Source organism: Lethenteron reissneri, chromosome 9, assembly GCF_015708825.2.
Source record: "Lethenteron reissneri isolate LAM-NWPU_2019-01 chromosome 9, ASM1570882v1, whole genome shotgun sequence".
NCBI lineage: Eukaryota > Metazoa > Chordata > Hyperoartia > Petromyzontiformes > Petromyzontidae > Lethenteron > Lethenteron reissneri.
The window spans coordinates 2,531,697-2,559,608 of NC_083787.1; the positions used below are offsets into that span (position 1 = coordinate 2,531,697).

A 27,912-nucleotide genomic window follows, 5' to 3' on the forward strand; every position below is an offset into this window, starting at 1 on the left:
GGGGTGCAGCGGGGTAACGTAACAAACTCGGCGCAATGCACCCTCAAAATTACGGATCGATTTGGGGCATCAGGGCTCGCTGCCCTACCGCGGTTGGGGTTACTGTCGGGAGTCGGGTATTTAAGGGGAGGGAAAGTATATGGAAGAAGGGGAATGTACCCAAACAGGCCCAGAAATAAAATAACGAAATCGTAATGTCCAAGTGTGTCATTCTTGTTTTCTCCCAGGAGCAGCGATTGCCATGTCTTCACAGAGGTGGTGGATTAAGCTCGTACGGGTCCTGTAGCATATGTTAAAAATTGGCCCTAAATAAAAAAAATACATAAATATTAAAACAGAGCGTTGATATAGTGTTTTTTTCTGGAAGACTTTGCTGTTTTTTCCTGGATTTTTCTGTTGCGCCTAGTCACTTTAAGATGTTTCTTTGTTCATGTTTTTGTTTGTTGCGGTTGCACCCGAGTCAAGAGCCGCATGGCTCACAGGGCTATACCTAATAAATTAAAACTGAATGAAATGAAACTGAAACAGTATTGTCTCGCTCTCGAAGAGAGAAGAAGACTCGGAGGCGCGAGGAGGGACCACGGAAGAGTGGGAAGGCAGCGGCCACCTGGCGAGCCTGTGCCAAATTCCCCACCTCTGCTGCCCCCTATATGTCAAGGTGTTCTCAGCCAATTCATGAGTGTGCGTATGAATTTTTTTATTTTACCAACTATACATTTTTCTTTACAAAGTAACATGCATGGAAGAAAACACAATGGTGGAAAGTGTATGGTACTTTCGAATACAGATGCTGCATCTTTGTCACAAGGAATAAAATGAATGCAAATACATTGATCCTGTAACACTTTCCATTATTAACAACAATAACATACAATTTTGATTTAAAGCTTTCGTGACCGCAGGGATTCATATTCTTGGTTCTTTCGGTAAAGTCACGTACCTTCCGAGCAAGGCACGCGCATGGCGTGTGACATCTTCACCTTAGACAAAAGGCCTATTTATTTCTGGCTCGCTTTTTTGTCGGCAAATCTTTAGTAATAACCCTTTAATCAATTTGCCCGGATCTCTGTAGGATAAATCCCAAGTAGCAATGCAGCCTGGTATTAAAATAATATTCACATTGCATGTATGTTGAACTTAATTTTGGAGCTTTCGTGACTGCAGGAATTATTCTTTGGTTTTTTCGGTAAAGTCACGTATAAAAATAAAATAATAAATTAAATAATAGCATACTATTATTTAATTTATTATTTTATTTTTATACGTGACTTTACCAAAAAAAAAACAAAGAATATGTTGAACTTCTTTCACACCGTCCATAGCCAACCATGCTAATCGGAGATGCATGGGAAGGACAACAAACTAAACATAAAAGCAGTTCTAAAGAAATTAATTTTCATTCCAGCTTTAAAAGTGCATTACTCCAGTGGCTTCCTAATATCGGAAGGAAGAACATTCCAGACGGCCGCAGAAGCGCATCTGAAAGCGCGCAATGCAGTGACCGTCTTTGTTCGATGGCCAGCCAAAAGCTGCTGCTGCTGCCAAAGTGACCGGAGTTCGCGTGATGGTTTACGCTCCTTGACGATGTCAGCAAGGTATTGATTGTGGTTCGTTTGTGGCAAGCACTTTGTGTGTGATGAGTGCAACCTTATAACGTATTCGTTCGGCGACCGAAGGCCAATCCAGCTCGGCGAGCACCGGACGGACACTGTCGCATCTTGCAGTACCCGTCACGACACGTGCGAGCGAATGTTGTACACGCTGCAGCTTGGTCACGTTTTGTTGCCAGACGTGCCGTAGAGTGGTGAGTTGCAATAATCGAGCCTTGTCCATACAATGCTACACGCCACCGTGTTGGCTACGTCACAACTCAATAGTGGTCGAATGCGTCATAGAGCCTTGATATGAAAATTTCAGGATCTCACGACATTGGAACATGCGTTCGACAGTTATCGCGACCTCACGTTACGGACAGTGAAAACGGACAGAGCAAACGCACTGACGGTGCTCTCAACCTTGTTTATAAGAGGAATATAAATGTCTTCTTGGTTCTTTCGGTAAAGTCACGTAGAAGAGAAATAATAAAATAATAAAAATTTAACATAATAAAATGACATTTTTATTTTTATTATTTTATCATTTCCCTTCAACGTGACTTAAAACATTATTTCCCTTCTACGTGACTTAAAAATAATAATAAAAATATATTATGTAGTATTTTTATTATTTTATTATTTCCCTTCTACGTGACTTTACCGAAAGAACCAAGAAGATGAATCCCTGCAGTCACGAAAGCTTTAAATCGAAACATAAATGTCGTTTACCACGTCGATGTTTAGACACGTTAAGACATTTCCTGTGCATGAAGCTGCGGTCGACAGCAGTAAAAAGGAGTTCTCGGGTGTGCAAAGTGTCGGGAGCAAGGTCACCCACGCACACGCACGCACACACACACGCACACACACACGCACGCACACACACGCGCACACACACGCACACACACGCACGCACACACACACGCGCACACACACGCACACACACACACGCGCACACACACGCACACACACACGCACGCACACACACACGCGCACACACACGCACACACACACGCACACACACACACGCGCACACACACGCACACACACACGCGCACACACACGCACACACACACGCACACACACGCGCACACACACGCACACACACGCACACACACGCACACACACGCGCACACACACGCACACGCACACACACACGCACACACACACACACACGCACACACACGCGCACACACACGCACACACACACGCACACACACACACGCGCACACACACGCACACAAGCACACGGGCGTGCGAAGAGCTACGTGCAAGCAGCACAAAGGCTACACTTGATAACCATTTCACAATCGCGCTAAAACTTGTAAAAAAATTGCAGCCACGTCGGGTCATTGGCTGTGGCTGCCTATGCTGGCAAACAAACCTGCCTAGAGACGGTATTATCTCATTGACCATGAGGTCATGGCAGCAATCGTTACTGTTATCGCGAGCCGGTTATTTTGGTGGCTTGTAAAATATCGTGCCAGGCACTGGCTTTCGATTAGGAAGCAGGATAATTCATTATTTCGGATTTATTGTTATTAGTCGCATCCCAATGAAAATAATCATCATAAGAATGAATAATGCATTTGCATACCTTTGTCAATTCAAGTCTGGGTAAAAGCCTCCCCATGCCATGTTTGTCATGGGGGTTATTTGACCATTCTTCACCATGAAGAGGGTTCCAACGACAGGTTCAGGTGTCGCCACGACACTGAGGTTAGCCGTGGCCTGGTATCTAACTCAAGTTAGCCGGGTTCATAGCACACTGGGCAAGCAACTGCATCAGCTGTAAATCTTACCATACACGAGGCTAACATGGGAAGAACTGGCAATGATCATAATTAAGTTGATTTAGGATTGAATTAGTAACCCCCCATATATTTGTTATACATATACAGTCTGCAAATGAAAGAGTGCGGTTAGAAATTAAGGAAAAACTTGCACAAACGCTTTATTCGGGGCAAACACAACACTTCCATAAAAAAAGCTCTAAGCTCAAATTGATAAACGTTTTATTTTATTTTATGACGATGCATGCCATGGGCACATGGCGATAAGCAGCCAATTATTGACAAGCTGTTACAAACGGCTGTACTCCATAGTTCCAAAAGTATTCGACAAGGCACGAGTAGGGGTTGCCACCTTCGAGTTAAAAAAAAACATACCCGCAGATGAAAAATACGTCACGCAATCCCGGAAGAGAGGAGCAACATGGAAATGCATTGGTCCTGAGTGGTGCATTTCTTCGCAGCTGACAAAAAACGAGACCTTTAACATTCCGTGAGAAACAGATGGATGGAAATTGGCCTCACAAACATGTCGTCCCAGATAAACCGGGACAGGTGGCAAGACCCGGCACATTTCCCCAATCACTTTCAAGTCGCATCCAGTGATCCTGTCCCATGTCGTGGGTTGTTGACGCGATAGAGTGTTCCGTGATACAATACCAAGTTCAACAACGTGGCGATTATTGCGATATTAGTTTTTCATAACAATATTTTTTGACTTACTTTCCTGCAATTCCGGGATAAATAAAGATTACTTAAATGTTCCTCAACTGCAGTTCACTTCTCTAAAGCGTGTCGTACATCGTTGTAATTATTAAAATTCATCGTGCACGTGCTGTCCCTTACTCTAAAAATGACCAAATGAACGACAAAACGTGTCATGTCTTATAATTGCCATGCCATCGATTACTCCACAAACATTTTACCAAAACAATGTTACGGCTAATAGCTACGTAATTTAAAACTTTGATCGTCACGTTATTTTCATGATTATTAAAAAAAATTAATGAGCGATTATCACCACGCCATAAGGTGATATTTTGCAAAACGGACGAAATGATTGTCGTGTTTTTTTAAATATCGAACGATGTATATCTTTTCATCGCCATATCGCAGCAACTCTCATTGTAGGACAATTTATCCACCTGTACCAAGTCTTGGCAAAGCCTCTGGAGAGAGTGCATTCATGCACGTGTGGTGCTCAATTGTGAGAACAACACGTGAAGGAATAGGGTACAACTACATCTTCTGGAATGTTCTGGGTCACTCGTTCTCTTGGGGCCCATCAGTACAAGGTGCGTCATCAGGGTGACGGTGTCTCCAATACTCCTGGACCGTGGAGGCGATCATTAAGCGCATTATAATATACAACAAAAACAATAATAATGTACAACCCCGTGTCAATCAGGCCATCCTGAGGGTCTCAGGATGGGGTTAGACATCACTCGCCACTGGTGAGGGATCAAACCCAGGCTGCCAGCTCCCTCGCGCAGAGCACTTAACCAATTCCTGTACAAATAACTGGTGTGCAAAAAAAACATATACTTCATGTTTTTGTTAAGAGAAAAATATATATACAATCACGTGGTCATAAGTAAACGTTTTCGTGAATTAATTACCCATGTGATTATTGTTGCCGATAACAATTTACACGTTCGCTGTTTTGTGATAAGTAGAATGCGTTTTATGGAGGTGCGATGCATCGATGAATATTCATTGTGAAACTCACGTCAAGTGCATCGCACACAGCAGGTGAAAGAAAAGACGTCTCATCAATTCACAGCTGCGCCCACCACAGTGTTATTTGAATCCGCAATTATTGAAACATCGAGTGGTTCTACACAGGCATTCCTGCATTGAACTATCGTCAGCAGAAGTCAAGACCGCGTTTCAATTACTCAATTACTTAAACAGAGACTTTGTGATTTGCAACGTTGAAATGTGTCAGTCTGCTTCAGTTAGAATGTGAGAAATAATCATTCTGGTTTTCCTTTGGCTGTCACACGAAGAATACAAACTAAATAATTGACACAATAAAATAGGAGAGTTCAGTCACTTTAAATAATTTGTTGGGACACTTATTTTTATGATGTGTGTAAATTGAGTGACAGGATAACCGAAATTCACAGCTATAATAAGGCCTGCCACTCAATCAATAGTTTTAAGTACAAGCATCACATTGCACAGTTGATTTAAATCCATCTGTACATACCAAACCTTAGTGGATATCAACCACTCATTTTCACCACACACACACTAAAAACACGCACATTTAGACCGTTCAAAAATACCAGTTAATGACCTTTCAATGAAACGCCCATCAAGGAATATATCTTAAAATATGTTATACATGATGGAAATGTTCCCCGCCCGCAGTAAAGTTTGAACTAAACCCTTGTCTCCTCTCTCTCTCCACTACCCGAACCCCGCCCTGACGACAACTTGTGTTGACCCAAGCAAACCCTGGGGTTTCCACAAAAATAGGGGTCCAAAGTTGTGGTCTGTGCATAAAAATGAGGCACCAAAGGAGATAAGAAAACGAGAGACATTGTCCGCAGTGACCGATAAGGCTGAGAAGCAATCAAACTGCGCCAGGTTATCCCGTTCGAGCCGTACTGCTCCCTCTCTCCTATGAGGTTTCGGGTTGTTCGGCACGATGTCCGACGATTCGCTTCACGTTTTGCCGGGCAGCTCCTTCAAGGAATTACATTGTCTAAAACACAATCGGATAATTCATTTTTTTTTTTACGACAGGTTTACAGCGACGACTTCCTCCAAACCAAAACCACGGCGCAGATTCTCTGCTCGGAACAAAAAACACGCGAGTCGCCCCTAAAACACCCCCGACGCCAAACGCCCTGTCACGCAGAGAAGACGACTCATTGTCAGAAGCGACGCGTTCTTATGTCCAGTGATTGACAGCAACGTGCCGGAGGCGTCCAGGGTTAAAATCTCTTGGTTGCGAAATACGTGGTAGGAATGCCCCCCCCCTCCTCAGCTGTATTGTGAACCTACTGCAGACTGCACGCGTCTCTGAAACACAGCTGTTAGAATGATGTGAATAACACAGTTGCTTATGATCTTAAGGCAGTCCCAGGCATTGGTCTGTCAGTCTCCATTCACTTCAACCATCAATTCCACATACATCGCATTATTACGCCCCATTCGCAGAATAGCAACATACCTCACTTACTGGAATGAGGAAAATCCAGATGAACAAAGTATTTACAGACAACAGTATATTGTACTTATACGGAAATTATATATAAATACAAAAATAATTGCAGTTCCATTTAAACACCCTGACGACTGATGCTCTCTGACAATTTAAATAGTAATTTTTAAATAATTAGATCGAATAAAAAATAAACTTGACAGCAAGCAAAAATATTTCTGCAACATTTTCTCTGTCGTCATTATCGGGATTTCTCAAAGGTCTCTTCTGGGATGAGCGTACGGAAAGGGTAGTCCCAGAACTTGCTCGAGATCCCAAACCCTGCGGGAGGAAGAACAAACGACACCACGTCACAAAATCCCTCATCACAAATGCACCTCTGCAGTGCTGCTCACAACAAGAACAAAGTAACTACGTCACGAAAATCCTGGCGAAAATCCATCAAGGGGTTTGGTTTTTTTTCTACGGAATTCGTGCGAACCACTTCTTGACAGCCGGATAAGACTTTCCAGTACCTTATGGAGACAACCTCACATTCGGACGCAATTTAAAGTTCCCGTACAGTCTCGCGAAAAATAACGTGCGTGTCGACCAAGTACAAAGCAGTCCCCCGCAGTGGCGACACAACTGAATAAGAAGTGGAAACACAGTGCTGTCATGTTGAAAATATCCCGCACCACCCTCCGATGGAGTGACGGTTAAACACAGTTTGGGAGCCGCTTCCAAGTGGGTAGACCTCGTGTATCAAATCACTTCCCCACCCCTGCTGAAGAGAAATGAGCTTAGGGTTCTGCCAACCTAGAGCAACACCGGAGCAAGTATTTAGTTGCTATGGTGATGACGAGCCGAGTGTGTAGCCACTCTCGTGATGATAGGCCGAGCGCTTTGCTGCTTTAGTGATGATGGGCTGAGTGCTTAGCTGCGACGAGAACAATGATGAGCCAAATGTTTAGCTGATTCTCAAACAACAACAACCACAGCAAACGGTGGGCCGAGTGTTTAATCCCTCCGGAGTAACGAAGGCCTCAACGTCCAATGCAATAGCCCCGAAGTGAAGAAGAGCTCAACGTGTCGGCGTTCTACAGCGACTACGAGCGGCGCGGTCTATCCGCCGGAGAGCGACGACGACAAAGAGAGCGACGACGGCTGGCTCGGTGTTCCGACCGCCGCGCGCGAGGCCACTCACCGAGCGTCTGGTGCTCGAAGTGATGCTTGACGTGGTAGGCCTTGAGCGCGTAGAGGTACGAGCCGCGGCTGGGAGCGCCGTAGTGCAGGTAGTAGTGCATCAGGTCGTAGATCACGTAGCCCGAGATGCAGCCGGCCACGAGCGACCCCGTCACGGCGTTGGGCAGCATCGTGAGCATCCAGGAGTAGAAGGGCGCCACGAAGCAGAAGGCCGCCACCGGTGGGAAGACAAGGCGCGAGCCGTCGAACGGCGACTGGGGGAGCGGCACGCACGGCGGAGGGGTCGCGGGGTCAGGGTTGTCGTCGGACGCCACTGCAATGGACCCGGCCTCAAACTCCAGCCAGCCAAGCTAGCTCGCACCGCCTACTGGTGGAAGGGCTTTCCGCTCCAGCGGTGGTTGTCAAAGTGTGGTCCCCGGACCACACCTCCGATTAGTGAAGTTGGCTACGTACGGTTGCATAAGTAGTTCAACATACGAGGGCGCCTCTGCTTACGAACTGTTCGACTTACGAACTTTCAGAGATACTAATACATCTGTCCGTATGTCATGTGGATGTCACCAGTGGCATCTACATCACCATGAGATTGTACTACTTTTAAAGCCATTCCCCGTGTTTGGTGTACATGTCGCACAACTTGTTTGGAATCGACAGGAGTAAAGTTGGACTTACGAACAAATCGACTTACAAACAGACCTCTGGAACCTAACTCGTTGGTAAGTCGAGGAGTCCCTGTACGCACATACATACGTTGCACCGAGAGATTGAATAAAGTCCAGTGTGCTATCTGCGACAACCAAGGCAACGTCACCTGAGTGGAAATTTAGACAGAGTTCGGTGGACAAAGTTGAAAGGTATGGCCGGAACGAGGGGAAAGGCACGTCATTGCATTCCCAGCAGCAGCCCTTAGGCAAGCCAAAGCAACGGCCATCAGCTGGCTGAGCAAGTTGTGCCGATCAGATCGTTGACTTTCATACGACGACCGATCGGTGCGTCGTACACAAATAAACATTACAGCCGTGAAGCGCTCGGTTTCGCGTGTGTGGGGGGACATTGATTAATCCGGCCTGCAATAACTATAATTATATTTTAAACAAGATGCCAGCATGGTTGGTAGCATGGGTCCCTGTGTAAGGAATGAAACCTGGCCAACCTCAGTCCGATTTCTCTTCCCCTCTCTGTTGCCCAGCACGTGGCCTCCTCCAGCCTGTAGGCCCGGATGCAGTTGTACCGTCTGCATGCTCGATAGCTACTCCATCGAGCCTGTAATGATGTCTAGCATTGTAGTTCGAGACAAACATCAGCTGGCACAAATACAGGCAACATTTGTATTAACTGACAGCTTACCAGAACCAGAAGAAAAGCTGAAATAAAATAACTTTGTCGGTACCGAGTCTCCCACAAGGCCATGCGGGAAGGCGCGTGGCACAGCTTGGCGCCAGCTATCATGGAGTGTGGTCGTGTCACTACAGTTCTCTGCGGTGAGCACACCATCTTTAAAAACAATGTCGGTACGCCTCTATAAATTCAATTAACGCTAACCGCTCACGCGTTCTGAGATTCAGTGGTGAACGGGACACCCACCCTACAACTTGCAGTCGTCTCGGAATAGGAAAGGGTTACGCAGGGACACGGTTGGCGTGGGCCCTGGTGTAAGGAATGACACGAGGCCACGGCGCTCGCTCATGCGGCTCACCTTGTGGTGCTGCCCGTGCAACAGGAAGTGCAGCGTGATGAGGAAGTAGCTGTCCGCCGGCGGCGTGCGGTGGAAGAGGAAGCGGTGGAGGCAGTACTCGACGAGGGACCACGTGAAGAAGCCGAAGGCGAAGAGGCACGCGAACCAATCCTGGCTCACGTTGACTCCTCCGTCTGTCGGTGGAGCAAACGCGGGGGGGCGGGGGGCAAGAGGAGGCATTCGTGTGCCGGGTCAAGGTTCAGGTTGCGAACGTGAGCGGTGCACCACGTGAATGGAAATGAAGCCCAGATCCACAACAACAGCAGACCCGCCGATCACGGATTTGGCAACTCTTTAAAGACGAAAGCCGCCAAAAGCACCAAAACAAGTCACTTAGAGAGACCTTTTCAAGTGGTCCAAAAATGTCACGAGCAAGTTTTACACATAGTTTGGGGTCATCATGGGCCTGGCGTGCAATATTAGAAAACAGTCTGGCTGGCTGGCGCACTGTGGGGGGACATGGGGGGGGGGGGAGAGCACCCAAGGGGAAGGTGTGGGTGGGGGGGTGCGTTGGGGGGGGGGGTTGCGGGTTGGTGGTGGTGGGGGGGGGCCTGGTGGTTGTCACGCGTGAGAGGGGGTACCCAGCGGTGGGAAAGTGGGGACCTTGGGGGGAGTGGGTGAGGACCGTCGTTCTATCGCAGGTATTTTAACGATATCATTAACAAAACATATGCTGACTGGCTGGAGGGAGAGTTTGACGGATATACGGTCACGTTCAAAGGACGTGTGGGCTGCTATTTTTTTTCTTTTTAAAAAATAAACAGGGGGATTACAAACTTCAAGCGTGTTAGCCACGTTGCCTTTTTCAGGCCTTTCCTGCCACCTTTGCGCACAGAGCAGCATGTGGCGGGGTGAAGAGTGGGTAATGCCACCTTTCCCAAGATGCCTGCCCAGCATGGAAGAGTGGGCCAAACTTTCCTTTACAGGAGAAATAAGTAATTCAGACGCTGTCTTTCCGACAGACTTGTTCTTCACCTGAGGACGGCTGCTTGCGTTGTGGCCAACACGTCGTGAGAATTGTATTTTATTATGTTTTATTTTTATTATTTTATTATTTCCCTTCTACGTGACTTTACCGAAAGAACCAAGAAGAATATGTCTCCTTCACAGTGAAATCTATAAAAAAAAAATGTAATTCTTTGCGCAAAACCCATCGGCTGCACAGCCTTCTGGGAGCGCACAGATTCAGCGCTATTGTTTCGAAGACGAGCACAAATCCCGAGCGGTTTCGACACACAGCGTCTCCACGCTACAGGGTTTTTTGGGTTACATCGCGTAAATATATAAATGTGCCAATCTTGATTTGAAGCTTTCGTGACTGCAGGAATTCATACTCTTTGGTTCTTTCGGTGAAGTCACGTAGGTAGAAAAACAAAACTAATAAATCACGACGTTTCAAGCCATCGTCCTCAGGTGAAACAAGACAGCAGGCAGACTGCTGAGGCATGAGGAAATGTAGCGAGAGAGCCGCCGCAACCAGAGGCCACACAAACCTGTGGTGGGCACAACCCAAGGGCAAGTGAGCGGGGCTCGGGATGGAATTTGCAAGTAAATGCATTGAATTAAATTAATTGAATTAAATGATGACGTCACCCTGATGCTGCTCTATTTAAGACCGGAAGCAACAGGAGAGTCTCACCATTCTTGCCCGATGAAGCTGATTGTAACTATCAGCGAAACGTCGTACAACTCAAATTTTAAAATGCTGTTGATTCTCTCTTCAGCACACCGGTGGGCTAAAGAAGTGAATAATTTTGTCCTTTGAAAAACGTGACACATTTTTTACTGTTTGGCCGTGTCGGGTGGTGGAGGGTTACGACACATTTTTAAATAACTCGATCTGACCCAAAAACCTATATTATGAAGTAAATGCAAGTTTGATATTTTTTTTTCTCTATCACATTGTTCCCTCTGTAAATTTCACCCCCATCCTCTCGCCCGTTGCGGCAGCCCCTCCCCCTCCCTCTCCCCCCTCCTGATTGACCGAGTTGTGCGACCTCTGCGATCTTGCATTGCCTGACTCCGCCCACTTGCCCGACCACCACTCACCTGTGAACGTGGTGAACACGCGGATTTGGTTGCCTTGCAGGCCCCGGTAGCTCGTCAAGCCCATGGAGACGATGATGGGTATCCACACCAGCGGTATCACGTACCTGTGGCCACACACAATGGTTGGGTCGCACGTTACGCGGAACGACGCGGTGACGTGAGCTTTGGGGAAACGCCGGGGGGGGGGGAGGTGTGGGGTGAAGAAACCGTACTCTTAGTTTTTTCGGTAAAGTCACGTAGGTAAAAAATGAAATTAAAATTACTAAAAAATAAAATAATAAAAATCACGACGTTTCGGAGGCAACACAAGTCTCCGTCATCAGGTGGCACCGTCACAGCTGAATTTGCCGTATCAAGTGACTTTACCGAAAAAACTAAAGAGTGTGAATCCTTGCAGTCACGAAAGCTTCTAATCTAGAATTAAGTGAAGAAACCGGTCGGACTTTTCGAGCGGCGCGAGCGCTGATGGTTGTTGGAGGGGCGGGTCAGGCGCCGCGATGTCGCAAAGCCCCGCGGTGTTCGCGGGACCACTTACACAAGCATGCATCACGGAGGCAGGAGCGGGGTGTTTTGCCCCGCGGTCGATGAACCCGAGATAGACAATCGGGGAGGGGGGCGGGGAGCGTTTGACGATTGAGTCATTTAAGCGCGGGCTCAGCGAAGGCTCGCCAGGATCGCACTAAAAAGGCGTTCCAGTAATAGAGTGTGGCGTTTAGACACGGCGATGTTCGATGGATTATTTGGTGACGCACAGATGAGCAAAAAAACTCGACGCATTCGTTGCTTCGTTGTATATGTTTGTTGTTGTTGTTGTTCCTTTTAAGGCAGACTTATTTTGACAAATGCGTTGGCTTTTTGAAGTCGGGTAAGGCTGCAGTGGTTTAAAAATCAGAAATGATTCCACGTGTTTATTGGGGTTAAAAGAATAAATGTTTTACGATGCCGACAACGGCAAAGGTCCAACAGATGATGCAGAGGGCTTATTGCAATCGACGGGAATAATAAAACAACACGAATAGGAGATGACTGTACAAAAAAAATACATTTTATTGCTGACAAAGTTCACATGTTTACCAAGGTACAATAACACAAATTATTAAAGAAAACATATGCTGATACACTGCTTTTATCCAACTCCCCAAACATATCCTGAAAACGAATTAGACATTTAAATTCCATTTTCTAATCACTATTGTGAGTGACTACAAGTACGAGAGATGCATCGATTTCTCGATTATAATCGTTTACTCTGCTCCCGACAAAACGCACAGAATCCTGCGTACAAGAACCGATAGTACACAACAGATAAAAATCATAGAATATCACCTTTTAGGGAAGTGTGACCAATGAAAGTGGACACATTTGCACGAAACAGGAGTTTAAAAATATATACTAAACAATACCAATGGGATAGCTGAAAACGAAACGAAAAATATTTTTTTAAATGTTAAAATAAATTCACGACGTCCCAAATCTCGTGAATTCATCGAGTCGCTGTGACTGGCGGTTGAGGGGGCGGTGGGGGAGATCGCTCACACAATATTTAATATACGACGCCAAGGCCAGGCACGGCAGCGGCTTCAGTTTCTCGGGCCCGCCGACCGAGGGGTCAAATGTTTGTGGGTGCTCTGTGCGGACCTCGCCACGTTATTGATTTGGGATGGCGGTTGGCGTTGGCCAGGGGTCGAATTATTTGCGTCCCCAGACCCAACCTCCGTTTCGGTCCGACCGCTCCGTGCGAGTGGGTTTGAGTCGGCCAATGAGATTCCAAAATAGCCACGGACATGTCGAAGCAGCCTCCACAATTTCATATTTCAATTCTGTTTCAATTAATTGCTTCCAAATCCATGCAAACTTAACGAAACGTAAACACACGGCATTAACCCACCCACTTATTTTGCTTAAATGTTTTTATTTGATGGTTTTTTTATCAATAAGTTAACATTATTTGTTTCATGACATGCATTAGATGGGGCAGGGCCCCAGCTCCCCATACAGACGAGCCGCTACTGCTGCCACCGGCGAGACTCACCAAGCTGTTTTGCTCCAGAATTCGACAAAGTCGGACTCGAAGAGGCGGATGCGTCGATCCACCGGCTGGTGCACCCACTCGCTGTATTTGTCTCCCAGGTGTCCCACCTGCCACAGCAGGGCCTTACTCCAGTCCACGAGATCCTGGCAAAACGGGACACACGCAGGCGGAATTAAAGTTCCCCTGTACGTTAAGCAGCCTCCCTCCTTGACCTCCTTTAGTTACCTTCAAGACTCCACCTCTTCTCAATTGCCCATTCCATTCCTCTTCCTTGCCCCCTCCACTCCTTTCCATCCCATCCCCTATAGCCCTGTCGTGACCCCCATGTGCCCTCTGCTACGGTCACTCATTCCTCAACCCTGCCATCTAAATCACTCGATTTTTGTAACCGCTTTTAAACTACGTACGGTGCCTTGAGCTAAGGCGCTCTATAAATATAACTATAAAAAAGATGATATTATATTTATTAAGTGCCGGAACATCCGGGCACTAATCGACACGAATGATACAGCCACAACTTTTTGAAATATATTTTGATGGGTCATTAACGACGTCTATGCCAGCGTGATTGAGGAGTCCAAATACCATCGAATGGGACCACTCTCTCCAGAGCTCTCTAAGTGCGCTGAGCTAAGAATTGCCGGACCGCACTTTTACATCTTGATTTGTTTATTTGAATAGACATGTAAATGCATTTCAATGAAGCGTGACATTTTTTTTTACTAATATACGTTGAGAGTAAATGACTCATCCCAACTGCGCACTTGATCGAGAGAGTGTGTAGTCGGTGACTGAAGTGCAGTTAATTGGGCAGTCAATTCTAACACTCGCGGGTGCGAGACGATCCCAATGTTGATGAATCACCCACAAAGTTAGACTCATCACAATCGTCTCGTTCAGAGGCTCATGCAAGTCAACGATTTAATTTACGTTCAAAGATGTTCAATAATTCAAACGCAGACAGACCCCCTCCACGCGCCACAATTTTTACACAACATCATCATCATCAGCCATGGTCAATCCACAGCTGGATGAAGACCCGACCCCAAAGCCACCCACCCTCTCACGATCCTGCTACGTAACTATCCACCGGCACACGAAACCAAATTCATTGTTCCATCTCCTCGGTGGACGTAGCTCTCCGACACGTTCCATTTACAACGCGTACAGTTTTTTTTAACCCCCGCCAACCAAACACTGCACACGAATTACCCCGCGTGCATTTAAATGAGCGGCGTGTGTGTGTTTAGCATGGCGCTGAGTAGTAAGCCGGCACCTATACGGACATATTGCAAGCTTTGTTACCAGGCAATAACCCTTTATTTGCGGGCGCTGTGCTTGTTTGACGCGGTCGCGCGCACACCGCTAAAATCTCTCCCTCTCTGCCGCCGCCGCTGCAAGTTGTCATGGTCAGCGGCGCAACATCTGTCCAGCCGTTTCCACGCAACTCCCATTCAAACCATTTTTTGTTTTGTTTCTTGTTGTCATAAAACAAGTTGTCCCCCCCCCTCCCCCAGACTGGCCGTGTCGGTGGCTTCGTCATCGAGTGCTCCTCTCACGACGAGGCCACACGGCCCCACAGAGACTCGTAGACTCACGTAGACGCACAGACTCGCACAGAGGCCCACAGACTCGCGCGGAGTGTATGTATGTTGCATGAATGGACGTATGTTGAACTTATATTCTTTGGGTCTTTCGGTAAAGTCACGTAGATAGGTTCAAATTTATAAAAAATTTCTATTAATTTGAACCTATCTACGTGACTTTACCGAAAGACCCAGAGGATATGAATTCCTGCAGTCATGAAAGCTTTAAGTCAAGATTTATGTTGAACTTCTTTCGCACCCTACCTAGCCAACCGTACTGAATGGAGGTGCGGGGGAAGGACAACGAACTAAAACAGGAAAAGCAGTTCTAAAGAAATGCGTTTTCAATCGAGATTATTTAATGTCCAGAGCTCCAAGTGGCTTCTTAATATCGGAAGGGAGAGCATTCCAGACGGGCCGCAGATGGCTGAGCCAAGTTCCCTGTGGAGGGTCTCTCCGGAGCTCCCTCGAGCGGAGGCCCCATCCACCAGCAGTGGCGTGAGCAGGACATTGCAGGGTTGCGCCTTTACATTTTAAAAATCTCGAATTATTTCCTGCATTTTTGCGTCTCACATCCACAATTTTGTTCTCGCCACTGTCCCTAAACGTGACGTTAGAATGTAATTTACAAACGATAGGAACGAAGCGCAAATTATATCCTACAGCGATCACCACACTCAATAATGCTAATTAATTATTAAGTAATAGTGTTTACAATTGATTGTGAAATAGAGATGTGCAATGACAAATGTAACCTTATGTGGGTATGTGGGTATACTTGGGCTGTTTTTATATATAGTATAAATTGATTGTCTTTCATTTAATTTTATTTTTATTTTCTTGTTTTATTTAATTTAAATTTATGAATGATGCCCTGACTGGTGAGCATTTTAAATTTCGTTGTACTGGTGACAATGACAATAAACGATCTATCTATCTATCAATCCGACGCACGTATGGCGAGTGTAACAAATCAATTCCAATCGGCGATCCTCTGTATGTCGTTACGTGCCCAGTGGGCAGGAAAGGACCGTAACCGAGTGACAAAATGCTTAAAGATGTGCATTTTTATTTTTAAACTCACGTGGTCCGTCGATACGGTCTTGTAGATCAGCTCCTCGGAGTCGTGGCTTCTGTCCACGCTGGAGACGTTCCTCCGCCTGACCTCCTGCCATGAGAGCGAAGCGACGAACGTCAGCGCGAAATGCAACGCCGGTCGTTTGTTGGTCACGGCGCGACGGATGAAGCCACGACGCGAACCAACGGAGGGAGCGCTCCTGCGAAACCCGTTCGCCAAACGCGCCGCGTGGGCGCGGGCCAACTCCAAAAACGCCTCCTTCGAGACGGTGAGAATAGTCATCGCACGGGAAGAGGCCGTGTGACGGGAGCAAATTCGATTCCTTCGCCCCCAACTCCGATGAGCAGGTGGGGTCGGTCCGTGGAAATGTGGGCATCAACTGAATGGACCGCGGGCCAAAAAAAAAGTTTGAGAAACGCCGAACTGGAGGGAGCTTTCAGAGTACCGATCTCGAGGGCATTTGGCCTACTCTTCCACGCTGGCAGAGGTGGGAGCGCCCACAATTCACCCCCACCGTATACGCGGATATTTGTCTTTGTGTGTGGGTACAGCAAAGGATATTTGAGGACACACTGCTGTACAGTACTTCACGTGATGTGCAAATACGTTGCAACAGCCTTTTCGATAAGTGCTCGATATCCACGGGTTCACACGTTTAAAAAAATCCAGCCTCAAGCGTTGCATGGAAATGATCAACGTTCATCACACGCAGCAGGAACCCCCCCCCCGACGTGACGTGGCCACCGGGTTCACAAGTCAGAGTGCTGAGCCAACACCGCTGACATCCTGGGGTTTAATCTGAGGTTCAATCACCCTGCGATTAAAATCCGAGTTGAATAGCACAGCGAGTCGGTGGTCTAAGGCTGTTCACCGGTGACTGTGCAAAAATAAAATACTGTACTCACGCACATTCGCACATTGCAATCAGCCTGCAGAACATCCCACAACGCACTATAATGGACGCATTCCGCGTTATAACAGGCGTGTTCCGCGTTATAACCGGCGTGTTCTGCGTTATAACGGGCGTGTTCTGCGTTATAACAGGACATGTTCTGCGTTATAACGGACGCGTTCCGCGTCATAACAGGACATCTTCCACGTCGTGTGAAAAGTGCTCCTGAATAGAAGGTTCGCGTTATAGTGAAAGACCGCTTTACGTTTACACGTCAAGATATATTTAGCGCTCCGCCTAATTTGGCTACATCATTCCGGCTGTGAAAGTGAAAAATATCGGTTTTGTTGTCACAGTTTAGCGAGTTTCATACGCGAATAAGAGTCACTTTAGTGTTGATGCAATAGTTGCCGTGGCTGTTTACAATGTTTACGTAATTATCGTGTCGGAGAATTTCTGCATTTATTTTGGTGTTTTACGCACCGGGGGTCCACATACGGTTGAATATTTTGTTTACGGAGAAATACACAAAAAAAACCCAACAACAAGCCCTGAGAGAAAGCAATACTCGTCCGTACAAAGTGTGACAAGCTCGCTCGCTCGCTCGCTCTGTGCGACCGTGTCGCAACCCATCCCATGCCAAGAGGGGAAATGCCACCTTCGCTTGGCAAACACGCGGACGCCGGGCGACCGCTCTCGCACGATCAAAAAGACCTTGGAACTTCCTCAATGCGCATCTCGGCACGATTCCATATACACTCCCCCCCCCCATACATTCGTTATTTGGCACGCTGAAGGTAGAAGGGGTTGCAGCTTCACGAGTCAAGCAGTAGGTCACCATCACGCAAATTCGTCGTGCTCGCAGCAGCGGATTTATAAAGTAAAGTATACTCAAAGTGCACCTAGCATGGCACAAGAGCCGTGGTGACGTCAACCGCCACCGAATGGTGTACAGCGGTTGTTGTACTCGAGATGTCTGGCCAAAATGCCCTCTTGAGGGATTCTCCAAAACTCCTCATAGTGGAGGCCCTACATGACAAACATTGGTGCGAGCAAGCAGATCAGGGCTGCACCTTTAATGTGTCCCTAAAATCACGGACGCAAAGCATCTCACAAAGGGCAGTGGCTGGGCTCCCATTGACGTGAGGCTGCACACGGGAACAGGCCAGGCGTGAAGCGTTGGGGACGGGGACAGAGAATTCCCACCGTTAAAACATGGACAGGGCCCTCTGATATTCGTGGCGTTGCACTGCCACGCAAAGTTTCTAACAAGCCGCTGAAATTGTCTCACCGGAAATCTTAAAAATTCGTTTTATTCTACTTTCATGTCTTTTTATTTTTACTCCAAACTAAATGAAAAAATGTCACCGTAGTTTTAGCGGTCAACGTGACGATCGCGAGACCGCTCGTGATCGTCACGTCGACCACGACGTGGCAGCTGTGCCACGTATCGCTGATGCCTGTCCACTCACTAAATAGTTCCCGCGGAGGGCTTCAAGAATTACACGATTATCGCGACTGGCTACGTACGGTGCGAAAGAAGTTCAACATGCGCACGTGCGTGGCCACCGAGGTCGCTGCCCGCGCGGCTGGGTCGATTACGCACGCGCCGAACGAATGACGCACACAAAACCATCGCGGTGGGACATCACAATTTCCCTTGCTGCAAGTGCCATCGGCCGTGCCGTTAAAGTCGCGGCTTGAGCGAGGAGGACGCGTGGTTTCAGACAGACGACGTCAGAGATCAGAGCGCCGAGTTTGACCACCACTGAGATCCTGGGTTCAAACCCAGGCGAACACCCGTGAGAAAACCGGGTTCTCAAATGTAGTGGGTTGCTGGGTCCTCAGCTCGGTTAACAAAGAACTACACACACACACAAACTCTGGATATGAACGTCAAGCCCCCTCCCCCCCTCCTCTGCTGATCACTTGAAGCTATCTAAAACGTAGCCCTGTAATATCCACTTACACGGGACATTCTCTCACACGAAGGATTGTGTCGCTCTGCGAGAGCCAAGGGGTGGGGGGCGTCTGTCGTAAGCCTTGAGCAGGGGGTAAGGAGTCAAGGGCGTGGATGGCTGGGGGAAGGAAATGTTCAGGCGATGGGAAGTGCGGGGGGCAGCAGAGGAGACTGATCAACGACGAGTGACGACATAGATGCCGCAGACTTTGTTCTACAAAGTCAACGGTTATCAACTCTGCATGGATGCTCGTGTACACCGAAAATGCGTTTGCGCGATGCACATTACCCAGTGTATTTATTTTGGCCGCGGTGTCGTCCCCTACAGCGATATCTTCAAGCAATCAGTGGCCACGATCTCTGTTTCACCCACCCCACCCCCTACCCAAAAACGATTGCAACATAAACACCTGCACTGTTACATTCTTCTCTTTAACTGCGGCAGCCGGTCCTTTGGCAGTCGGTCACACGCGGAATCGACGCAAGCCGTGCCACTTGTTGGGTTTCGGAAAGCGACGATTCGGGACAAGTTGGGACGAATTCTCGCCCCCCCCACAAACGCCTGCGTGGAACTGTGAATGCGCTCGTTAGAGAAGCTGATGACCCGAGTTTGATTCCTGCCCACGGATGGCATCAGTGGAGAATAAATCATTATACTGGTAGGAACGAAGTGGACCAGACCACCAATAGATTAATGTGTCCGTCCGTCCGTCCGTCCGTCCGTGGGAGGGGTGGTGTTGAGGGTGGTGTTGGAAATGAAAGACTACGAGTCTTTAAATCTCACAGCGTTTCTTGTCAAAAAAAACACTTTTAATTAACGTTACACTAGAATACAGTATTTTTTTCTTTAACTCCTCTATACCCGGTTGATATCTCTGTACCGGTACTAAGTATTATTCCTACCAGCCCACCCCGCAGGGTCCTGTTTCAACCGGTCCTGGGCGCCCCCCCCATCCACCCCGCCCCCCACCCCATTCTGCCCCCCACTCCCCCCCGCCCCCCACTCCCCCCCGCCCCCCACTCCCACTTCATTTGCCTGCACTGACCGACGTGGTGAAGTATGGTCCAACAAATTCCATTATCGACAGGGTGTAGGCAAAGGCCTTCATCCAGCAGTGGATTGATAGCTGTGACTTGTAATTAATGAGACACTTATTATTATTATTAAACATGAAGCCGATATAGATATTACTACGTGTGGTGTCGGGTTGTTACACTACAGCATAGTGAGGGGTGGCAGTGTCTTAGAAAGGCCTTCATCCAGCAGTGGATTGACAATGGCAAATGATGATGGTGGTGGTGGGTGATGGGATTTAAAACCGCCGTTTAATAAAAATACAAAACAATCTTTAAACATGGTTAGCACATACGATGTGGTTTCGTGGCGTTTACTTTGCACGCTTTCTTATCTTTAAGACCTAATAACATCATAATAATACAAAATAACTTGAGCCCTTTGTCAACTAAACACTCAGGTGTCTTCCTCTTGGTGGAACTCTCACCACATCACGGGAAGGTGTCAAATCTTGCCAACTCACACTATAGACCATTTCATGAGACAAAGACAACCATTCCCCGTGTAGCCTTTACAGACTGTTGGGGCAAGTGCTGTTGGCGAGCACCTGTGAAGGCCGGCACGGCACACGAGGGGGTGATGTGACCAGAACCACGCCAGGCCGCCTTTGTCTCTCTAGGTGCTCATTTGAGGCTGTCGACCTCTCTCATTTCATGAGAAACACGTGGGACACGCAGGGCTTTTAAAGCCTCACTCTTCTCTTCTCGAAGTAAGGCACTAACACTGGAGTACAATGACCCATCCACAAAAACCCGCAACGATTGTACCCTATATTGCTATGAACGGGTTTATACAAATTAAAATACTAAATAAGGTGTAGATTGAATGTGCGGCGTAACAAAATAATTCCCGGAACAGCGTTCCGCACTGGTTCCGGATGAAATGAAGCTCTGGGTACAAGTCAGAAGGCGTTGGCAGTGCGCGAAGGGCCCGAATGAATAGGCTGCTTTCTAAAATGTGGAATATTTTAAGCTGCAAAGCAGCAAACATGAGTCACACTTTCATGGAAAAGAGGATAAAATAATGACTGATGCAGACTGAAGGTTCTGTTTGCAGTGAGATCCGGTGCCTCATGCCCAAGAGTCAATGTTTAACTCGGTGTCTCTGACCCCTGCGTCGGAAGTTCGCTGTCAATACGCGCGTACCTACATCTGCGTTTATGTTGATCAAATGTTTGGCTTGAATGAGCAACTGGATGGACCCAAATGGTTTTTGCAGCAAGGACGCATCAACGAAAGGAAAAATAAAGCAGCCACATTGAAGTGGTGGTGAACTTTTTTTTTTTTTCGATTTAAAGCTTTCGTGACTGCAGGGATTCATCTTCTTGGTTCTTTCGGTAAAGTCACGTAGAATTGAAATAATAAAATAATAAAAAGAAAACATATTATATTAAAATGTTTTATTTTTCTTATTTCATTATTTCCATGTAGAATGGAAATAATAAAATAATAAAAAAACTTTTATTATATTAGAATGTTTTATTTTTATTATTTTATTGTTTCCATTTTACGTGACTTTACCGAAAGAACCAAGAAGGTGGTGGTGAATGTAACAATAACAAAAGAGAATGCGTGTACAATTTATTTTTTAACACAGAGCCACCAACTCCCAACCCCCACCGCGCCTGTAACGTGTTGACCGATCGCTGTGGCCGGTCCTAAAACAGCGAGTACCAGCGAGTACCATTCTGTCTCGAGCAGATACCGTGAGCACGTGACCCTGTTGTATTGAAGACCACGGTAACTTTAATAGTCGCCGAGTAGTAAATGCAGACGTTTATTGGCGCATCGTTGCTGTACGTGCGTTGCAAAATGACAGTAACTGCATTGTAAAGTAAACTCTCGCTGCGAGGTTGGTGTTGTTGTTGTTGTTGTTGCTAAGACAGAGAGAGGTAAGGCCGTTCAGTTGTACTGTTTACTAACTCTTTTTTATTTGACCAGGTAAGGCCCCGCTGAGCTATGCAGCTCTTTTCAGAAGCGACTCTGGCTACATCAAATTATAGCTCAACGAAGTGGCTTGGCATCATCATCATCACGTGGAAATGTTGTAGCAGCCAAATACTCTAAACACGTGACGTTGATTCTACACGTGGAAGGAAAAACGGGAGGAGCCGGAGAAAAATCCACACGGCCACGGGGAGAGAGACATGCAAACTGCAAATATGCAGCAGGCGTCAAGGTCGGGATCGAACCCACGACCTCCTGTACACCAGGCAAGGTAGTTAACATCTCATAGCCACCGTGGCGTTTATAATATAAAGCGTCGCTCAGTGTTACACTCAAGAGGTGTCGCGAATCACCAGCCGCTCGCCGTTCGATGACTTATCGTGGTTTCAAGATCACACTTTTTAACTCGAGAAATAATTAGATATGTTTTGACATTGCGAGGGTCGCTTTAACCACGTACACACGGCATATACAGACGCACAAAAAAACATCGATGAAAACGAATGTTATTTGATGCAATTATCGTGAACTTTAAAAGCGATACAGGAATGAATGCAGAGTTGTACCCTAACGCAACCATTGATATATTCGTATCTCATGAACTAGTTCGACTTTTGCCCAAGTGTTATGTTCACTTTTGCTGGATAAATGCAATGACTTACCAAACAATCAGAGATGCCTTTTGAACGCGTGGGCGTTCGCGACCAATATCATCCATAATGCAGGTTTTTTTGGGTTAGATCGCGTAAATATATAAATGTGCCGTTAAACCCGCAAACTACACAGCCAAATAGTAAGGTTTGTCACGTAAACAGAACGTGCCAATTCGTCACTAGTACAGCACTAACCGGTGTGTTGGAGAGCCAAGCCACACCATTTACAATCTGAGTACGACATTTCGCCAGTTATTACAACTAGCTTCATCAGGCGACAGCCATATTTGGATACTAGTAACGAATTGGCATGTTCTGTTAACGTGACAAACCTTACTAATTGGCTGTGTCGGTGGTGGCGGGTTTAACGACACATTTATATATTTACGCGATCTAACCCCAAAAAAAACCTGTATTATTGGATAAATGCCTTTACGGAAAAACAATTCCCGACTCAGTAAACAGGCAACCTTAGGCCAACGTTCATATGTGGCCGGAACCGATTGGGACCAACGTGGGCCCAACGTTCGATGTTTCCTGTGAACAGTCCCTTCTCATCATCATCATCATCACGGTAGAGAAGAGGATTCCCAAACCCGAGTGGAGGGAGTCGAGGGCTTACACGTTCGTATTCACTGCCAAACTCGATGGGCTAACGAGGTGGCCAGAGTAAAAAGCCTTACGCACAATAGATGAAATCCATCTGTGCCGTGGGCTTTGAGTGTTCTATCCTCGTTAGTGTGGTGGGTTTTCCCCAGGTAAGCCAGTTTCCTCCCACGTGAAGCCAACCACTCGTTCATGGAATTGGCCGAACTCCCCCAACTAATGCAGGACCCTCTCATGAAAGAGACCTGAAAATCAGCGAGCCTCTCATGGGGAAATGCACGGGCCATTGTTATTACCATAATTGTTCACACTCTTGTCACCAGCAACATCGCATGGACATTAAACTCCACTTCCCAGGCGACCGCGCCCGGGCATCGAACCGTGACGTATGTGTTCTACCGGTTGACAGCAGCGACAACCCTGACCGCGAGGCGAATCGTTATCTCCTTCAACCATTCGATAGATGTATATTGCAGGTGTGCGCAGGGCGACACAAATGAGTAGCGCGTGGCACGGGGTGCGTGTCCCCCCCCGCGCCCCCTCCACACCCCTCTTCTTTCCATCGCAACTTTGACCCCCCCCCCCCCACCTTCCACCACCACCCGCCCAAGACGCGACGGTCACAGCCACAGAAACTCGTGACCTGCCGAGGGGTCAACGTGGCCTTGTGCGGCAGGGGTGACAATCCGCAGTCGGCCGCATCACGACACTCGGCTGTCGTCCGAGGTGGCCAGGGCAATAAGATTCATAACTCGCCCTCGATTGAAAATGCATAACGGATTCACTGGCTTCACCCAGTGCCGAAACGTTGGCGTCCGTTCCACAATATTTGTTGTCTGTTGAACATCACCATCATCATCAGCAGCAACCATCGCCACCTCTCACGCCAGCCCCTCCTGGCACCCGAGTTAGTGTTTTGTTATCTCGTCATCTCTGCCAGGGTACAGTATCCGTACTTCCGAGCGAGCGAGTTTCCTCATTTTGGCTGCCACTCTCACGTTGGTCGTGACCGACAATTGCGACAAAGCTCCCCCGTATAGCCTGAGCAGACTGTCAGGGCAAGTGCTGTAATCGAGCACCTACGAAGGCCGGCGCGGCACACGAGTGGGTGGGTGGGTGGCCAACATGTCGCCCGGCCGATTTTGTCTCCCCAGTGGCAACGTTCACGCATCGCACCAGGCGCTCATTTGAGACTGAGTCGACCCAGGGGAGGGCCAAGGACCGTTTCAAATAATCGTCACCGGTGATGGCCGTGGTGAGCGGGGACTCGAACCCGCATGAGTCTCGTGGCGCGGCGCGCTTACCGCTACACAACGCGCGACATCAACGTCTAACCCACGTCACGTTCATCTCCCCTCACAGTGGAAACCTCCAGAACCGTGTGTGTGCGCGTGTGTGTGTGTGTGTGTGTTTGTGCGAGCGTGTGTGTGTGCGTGTGTGTGTGTGCGCGTGTGCGCGTGTGTGCGCGTGTGTTCGCGTGTGCGTGCGTGTGCGTGCGCGCGTGTGCGTGTGTGCGCGCGCGTGTGTGTGCGTGTGCGCGCGTGTGTGTGTGTGCGTGTGTGCGCGTGTTGGTGCGTGCGTGTGTGTACGCGTGTGTGTGCGCGTGTGTGCGCGTGTGTGTGCGTGTGCGCGCGTGTGCGTGTGTGTGCGCGCGTGTGTGTGCGTGCGTGTGCGTGCGTGTGCGCGCGTGTGTGTGTGTGCGCGTGTGTATGCGCGCGTGTGTGTGCGCGCGTGTGTGCGCGCGCGTGTGTGCGTGTGTGTGAGCGCGCGTGTGTGTGCGTGTGTACGCGTGTATGCGCGTGTGTGTATGCGCGTGTGTGCGTGTATGCGCGTGTGTGTGTGCGCTTGTGCGTGTGTGTGCGCGTGTTCTCTGATGCACGTGTCCCTCTTGCTGCGTCCCCTCGGCGTAATAAGCCAGCACGCGCCTCTTCTTCACTCTTGTGTGTGTGCACCTGCTCAGCGTTTGTTTAACACTCCGCGTCAATGTCCACGTGCTCTGATTAACTTCGTAGCGGGTAAATCGCCCCCCCTCACCCCCCCCCCCCCCATTAAAAGTTACGGAAGCGTCAATAATTAAGATTAATTTCAGGGCGTGCTAATGGTTGATGAGTGTTCATGATGAACGTGTTGTGTTTTTTTTTAAGCGCTCCAGCCATCCAGCACGCATATTGTGTGGCGCTGCAAAACTGTAGGAGACATTTAAATGAAGGTGGCTTTAATTCAGTTATTGCCTAGTGAGATTCAGCATCTTAATTGACTATATGGAGGCATTAAAATAAAAAAAATATTTTCACAAGAGGTAATCTATCAAATAACCAAACAAATAATGATTTGCCTCAAGATACCGTATCTGCATTTCATGGCATTAAAACGCCGCTGTTGGAGTTTCAAATTATTGTTTTTACTCCAACAGCGATATTGGAGTTTGAAATACATTTTAAAACTCTAATTTAGCCATGAGCTCAAGTTATGGTTCCAAGCATAGCCGTCTTTAGTTTGCTCTCCAGCCACTGGATGCCGTTGAATGAAATACAGTGGCTCGCCACACCGAATTCGTGTAAATGAATCAACTTGCCAAGCGCTCAAATCGTGCACGACGCCTTACACACCGCTGCCCACAGCCCCGAACCGCGCGCCTGCTCCGACAAATTGTTTTAGTCGCACCCCACATCCCGTCTCGCCTCATCTAGTACTCAACCTGCTCACGGGGTCAGAGGCATATGAAGCACAGCGATAGAGCGGCAAGCTTGGCGTGTGGCAGCGAGCCGTTGCCTTTCGCTGGTAATCACCACCGCGAGCCAAGACAGTCCAACCCGACTATAGCAACTTTCCCGAAAAGTATCGAGTGAGCAAATTACGCTCCGAGTTACAACACGGGTACTCGTCAATTCACGTTTGGCTTCATGAATACGGCTGACAATACGCCTCCTCCTTCACATCGCTGTCACTTCGCTTGCAAAAGAGAAGCTTTCCCCGTCATCCTCACAGCAGCGGCTTTTGGCTGCTGGCCATCGAACGAGGGCGGTCACCGCAGAGGCGCTTCTGCAGCCGTCTGGAACGCTCTTCTGCCCGGAGCGTTGCACTTTTAAATTGTCTAGATTTAAAACGTATTTATTTCGAAGTGCTCTTTGTGTGTTAGTTTGCTGTGTGTCCCCGCGCACCTCCGATTAGCACGGTTGGCTACTTCAACACACGTGCGTACAAACAGAAGTGTTTTTGTTTTGTTCGATGCGCCGCAAACCCACCTCGGCACACTCCGACCCGGGCGGCGTCACCACCGACGCATCTGCCCGTTGCTCCTCCTCCTCCTGCTGCTGCTGCTGCGAACCTTCATCCAGCTCCTCTCCCAGCCGCGTGTCCAGCTCCCCGATGCAATACTGCTCCAGCCACCTGTAGGCGTTGCTGCTGTGGCGGTGCGGAGGCCCCGACAGCAGGCGACCCAGGTCGGTGCCTCCGCGCGTCAGGATCACGGCCTCGCCGCCGGGGTGCATGCGCACGAAGCGCGTGACGTCGAACACGCGGCCCGCGTGGACGAGCCAGCACGACTCCTCCGAGCTGTGCGCCTCCACCTCGGCCAAGGTGAATCGCTTGCAGGCGGGCGAGACGGACTTCCCTCCCATGAGCTGCTGCTGCTGTTGCTCGTAGTCTTCTGCGCGCACACGCCGCTGCTCCTGCCGCTGCTCTTGCTGCTGCTCCTCTTGTTCGATTTGCATGGCTCCTCTTGGCTTTTATTCAACAAATACAAAATTGGCAATTGTCTACAACGTGTTACTGATGTTGCTTGCTTGCTTGCTTGCTTCCTCGCTGGCTGGCTGGCTGTACAAGTGTCCAACGCTCATGCGATAGGCAGTAGGTTCTATATATTTTTTTAAAATTTAATATATTAATGTAATATATTTATTTAAAATCTATTTTTGCTGTTGTGTCAAAGTTGTCCGATGGGGTTGTCTGCCGGCAACTCGCTCGCTCGCTCGTGCAACCCACACTGACCGGCGCACCGCGTGACGCCTTCCCATTTATAGGCATGCGCTCGGCGGCTTTCCACACACGCACAGAGCGCGGATTGGGTTGGCAACTCCTGACGTCAGCTCTCATTCAGAACGCCGCGACTTCCACACCCCACGCAGCCAGCTGGGTCGTCTGCTCGGCAATGCGAAGAGCACTGCTAAGGGGCGCATTGCCACACGGTGAACCCAATGACTTCGTTTCGAGGCGGTGCTGCTCGCTTGTCGCTCGAGGAATCGGTCACAGATACGAGCCGATCCCATGTGGTGGTGGTGGTGGGCAGGAATTGACATTTGTCAACTCGACAGTCACCAATATAGCTGCAAGGTATACTGTATCACGTGGGCGCAGTGCGTCGTCAGCGCACTGAGCTTGGCGCACGGCAGCACCATTACGAGACTTCACCTGCCGGCCACGGCTGATATCAGTGGCGCGTGATGTCTGAACCAGTCTTTGCGTAACTCCCCCCCCTTCCCGTCTTCCTTTTATCCCAACCCACAGTGGATCGACACAGTGACCTCTGATTATCACGGTTGGCTACGTACGGTAC

At 48.3% G+C, this 27,912-nt stretch overlaps 1 protein-coding gene across 1 annotated transcript; it reads right to left on the reverse strand.

Moving 5' to 3' along the window:
• Positions 1 to 3,593: 3,593 nt before the first annotated feature.
• LOC133340425 (fatty acid 2-hydroxylase-like) lies at positions 3,594 to 27,525 on the reverse strand. Its single transcript, XM_061548643.1, has 7 exons — positions 26,603 to 27,525; positions 16,232 to 16,315; positions 13,562 to 13,704; positions 11,530 to 11,633; positions 9,442 to 9,614; positions 7,747 to 7,999; positions 3,594 to 6,881 (listed from the first exon to the last, which is right to left on the reverse strand). The coding sequence occupies exons 1-7, from the start codon at positions 27,068 to 27,070 to the stop codon at positions 6,802 to 6,804; spliced, it is 1,305 nt and encodes a 434-aa protein (XP_061404627.1). The 5' UTR covers positions 27,071 to 27,525; the 3' UTR covers positions 3,594 to 6,801.
• Between the last annotated feature and the right edge of the window lie 387 nt (positions 27,526 to 27,912).